Source organism: Olea europaea, unplaced genomic scaffold, assembly GCF_002742605.1.
Source record: "Olea europaea var. sylvestris unplaced genomic scaffold, O_europaea_v1 scaffold12098, whole genome shotgun sequence".
NCBI lineage: Eukaryota > Viridiplantae > Streptophyta > Magnoliopsida > Lamiales > Oleaceae > Olea > Olea europaea.
In genome coordinates, this window is record NW_019229523.1 from 1 (window position 1) to 3,447 (window position 3,447).

At 33.4% G+C, this 3,447-nt stretch overlaps 1 protein-coding gene across 1 annotated transcript; it reads right to left on the reverse strand.

The window, feature by feature from the left end:
* Positions 1–305: 305 nt before the first annotated feature.
* LOC111374160 (IQ domain-containing protein IQM2-like) lies at positions 306–3,447 on the reverse strand. The gene is made up of 9 exons (XM_022996790.1): positions 3,407–3,447; positions 2,447–2,787; positions 2,242–2,356; positions 2,088–2,153; positions 1,902–1,990; positions 1,709–1,799; positions 1,375–1,614; positions 1,188–1,289; positions 306–811 (listed from the first exon to the last, which is right to left on the reverse strand). Exons 2-9 carry the CDS (start codon positions 2,749–2,751, stop codon positions 632–634), a joined length of 1,188 nt encoding a protein of 395 aa, XP_022852558.1. The 5' UTR covers positions 2,752–2,787; positions 3,407–3,447; the 3' UTR covers positions 306–631.

Below are 3,447 nucleotides of genomic sequence, written 5' to 3' on the forward strand. Positions count from 1 at the left end.
TTATATTATCTTCTTCTATAATTTTGACAATTGACAAGACTTTATTCTTTTTCTTCCTATGTTAGTGCTTATAGAAGGAGAATCCGCAACGAGCTATTAGAATTTTATCTTGGAGGTGTTCAGTGTCGAAAGTACCCACACGAAGGGGAGACCACATGAGTTTAGAACAACATTTATTGTGACTCTTTTAGGCCAACTTCTCTAACTCAATTCCTTGCAACCCAAACCATGATTGTTGTCATGAAAAATCGAGTCAAAGCTCTTGTAAAAATATTTTGATTGTAAGTTTTTACACAGAGAGAGTCTTAGAGAAATAAATACTTTTAATGCTGCATATAACTGTTGAGGCATTTAGACCTAGTCATGGTCAACATCAAACAATAATATGTCATTTATTCAACTTCTTCAGGATTTCCTGCTTCAAAACACCACAGGAAGAATTTTGTACAAGTAAAAGAATTTTAAAAGTAAAAATTTAATGTATAAAGATTTAAAGAAATGAATGTTTCCAATGCTTTAATTCATTCTGCGTAGAATCTAACACGACAATGTAGGAGTTTGATTCAACCTTTTGATCTTTGCACAGACTCCATTGATCATCCTTACATGGTGTCTGAATATCGACTGACTTTTAAGAAGGCATTTGGGATGATAATTCTGCTGAAGCAACAGCAACCTTCTCTAAAGTTGAGTCGTCCAGGTCATCCTTTTGTATCACCAATATATCATCGGGAATGTCATCCAATGAGTTATTTCTCCATAAACATCTGGCCTTTTGGCCAAGTGGTTCTTTGTCGTCCAATGAGTTTAGCTGAATAACAACATGAAATTAAATTTCATGAACCTTTCAAATTCTTTTCTATATTAAGAAAGGAAACTTAGGAAAAGGAAGCAAAGGAGAAAAGGTAGAAAAGTCTCTGTTATAAAAGCACTTTAGCTAATAAGCTTATAGAAAAGGTGTAATCACTCTTTAAGAAACATTTTTTGTCTAAATTTCAGCATAAGTAACTGCATTTTTAAACTGGTAACTTAAAAGAAAATTTTACTCATAAGTGGACTTTTTAAATTAAGCCAAATATGCTTGTGGCGAGTTTTCAACCATAAGGTCCAATCCGAGAACTCTCTATCCTTACCACCATGCCAAGGGAATGAAAAAGAAATTACATAAAATTTCACTGTTTCTGTACCTTAATGTGTGTGACATTCAAATTTTTCTCCCTAAGAAATGAGAGGAAGTCCTGGAAATTTTCTTCAGTTGGTCGATAGTGGCCACTCTTACGCCCCAATTCCTGTCAGAATACAAAATTCAGATTAAATTAATGATGCAGTGTTACAATAGTAAGAAAAGTTGGATTGCTTTTACGAGAATATTACTTTAATAATGCCCTTTTCAGCAATTATCCTCCCTGCAGCGGACGTGGCTTCTCCAGCCAAGAAGCTAGAGTGATGAAATGCACCTTTCGTTTTCCGTCCAATGTATAATTCCTTAGAGGTGCTGAGCACAGAAATCCATTTGACACCATCTGGTTCTCCAGTGGTGTCAAGGATTTTCCAACTCTGCTTGTAGTATAGCTTCCCATCTTCCACTATAACTTCATAAGCTTTCCTTTCGATCTGAAAAGTTACAAAACAACCAGTAAGAAATCTCTGAATTCTAAAAAACCAGTTTGTTCAAATCAACATCTGATGATTAGATGAAAGGATATACATCATCAAGATATTTGATGCACTGCTGTTGAAGTTGCAATCTAGGACATTTTTCCAAAAGATTTAGGTCCTTTCCTTCGCCTTTATCTAACCTTCATTAACCAAAATTATTAAAAATCCAGGACCACCATGTCATATGTATGATTCTCAAGACAAAAAAGGAAGAGATGTATAAGGTATATATCACAAATTACCAGTAGAAGAAGGGTTCCATGGTTGAAGAACGAAACCACTCTATGAAATATAATCGAAGATTTTGTCCATAGCGATGCTGAACATCAATCTGTACATGCATTAACTTATCCAAGTCAGGTATCCATTTATAATAGAGGTAAAACAAAAAGAATGCTGCGTATAATGTATAAAGAAATGTTACTTACTAACTCAAGCCAATGTTCTAAAACAAGTTTCTGAGCTTTCTCATTCTTGAATAGACCTCTCCCTACCTGCATAAAAAGAATTTTGAGCGTTTAAATATTCTTATAAGAGAACTAGAAATGGTTTAAATTAGAAGTCAATTTTGATCAAATTTACCCTGGCAGCTCCCTTCCCAACTCTCAACCAGCGTGAACTTGGAGTCTGTTTCTTCTTAAGAACGAAGAATGACACTGAATTATAATCGAGTTCAACAAGATCAAACAGGTTCCTCCTGCAATTAATAAAAAAAATTATGTTTGGAAAAAGTTTTAAAAAAGAAAAACGAATATAATTTGATCTGTTGTGGGGAAAAAAAACACACCATCTCTGCACAACAAAAAGTGTAGAATCAGCAAATTGATCAATCACGTGGTTTGATCCATGCAATTGATTTTCTATCTTGCGGTTCTCCATAATGCCTGATGGATATTCTTTATGGATATCCAATACACGACGAACTCTTGTTCGAAAGTTAACAGATACTTTCTGTAACCTGTTGTGAGAATCAATCGATTGTGATATTGTGAGTTCAGGATCTTGGCCCTTGAAACCAACAAATCGTATTGAAGTTTTCTCTTCATCATTCTCAAAGTCACTATATTCTTCATTTCTTCTCTTATTACTCATTTGAAGTTGAATTCAACACGGAACAGTAGAGAATTCCTGTAAAAAGAGAACTACTGTTAGAAATCAGTTCAGTTAAGGATTATCAAGGAAAATCACTGAAGCTAAAAAAAAGAAAAAAAATAAAAAATTCAAGCAATATAAATCCTGGATTAAAATGAAATGTGGCATTTTGGCAAACAGTGAAGATCTAGTTTCATTCAAGTAATGGATTCTAGCCAACTTAAAGAATCTAGAGATCATTTGGATTCCATTAGTAATGAGGATTCGGAACATCACACATTGATCAATTAAAGAGAGATTCAATAACTAAAAGAAAGATTGATTCTCTGAAGCAATTTAAATGAGCACTAACAATTACAAACTTTTTTTACACCTAAGATCAAAGAGTAAAAGAATAGCCTAAACGTGAACATGTGTACTTATAATCAAAATTATACATAAATCAACACGAAAGCCGTACATGTATGTATTTTCCAAATTGAATTAGAAAGAAATAGTGATACCCAATCAAAACCATTCATAATTCTACAATTAATAATGAGGACCCGTTTCATCAAATGTAAAAACAATGCAACCGAGCAATCGAAGTAAAAACATATTGTAAACATTTGAGAATGAACCAAAACAGCAAAAATCAAAGATTGAGGTAATTCACCTTGATTCAAGGTCTAAACCCAGCAATAATCGAAAATTTAA

Excerpts from the sequence above, each read along its gene's own strand:
- LOC111374160 (XM_022996790.1), bottom strand. The coding sequence starts at position 2,751 with ATGAGTAATAAGAGAAGAAATGAAGAATATAGTGACTTTGAGAATGAT. Across the intron at positions 2,357-2,446 it reads CTTTTTGTTGTGCAGAGATG|GAGGAACCTGTTTGATCTTG; the intron begins GTGTGTTTTTTT and ends TATTAATTGCAG. Across the intron at positions 1,800-1,901 it reads ATGGAACCCTTCTTCTACTG|GTTAGATAAAGGCGAAGGAA; the intron begins GTAATTTGTGAT and ends TGGTTAATGAAG.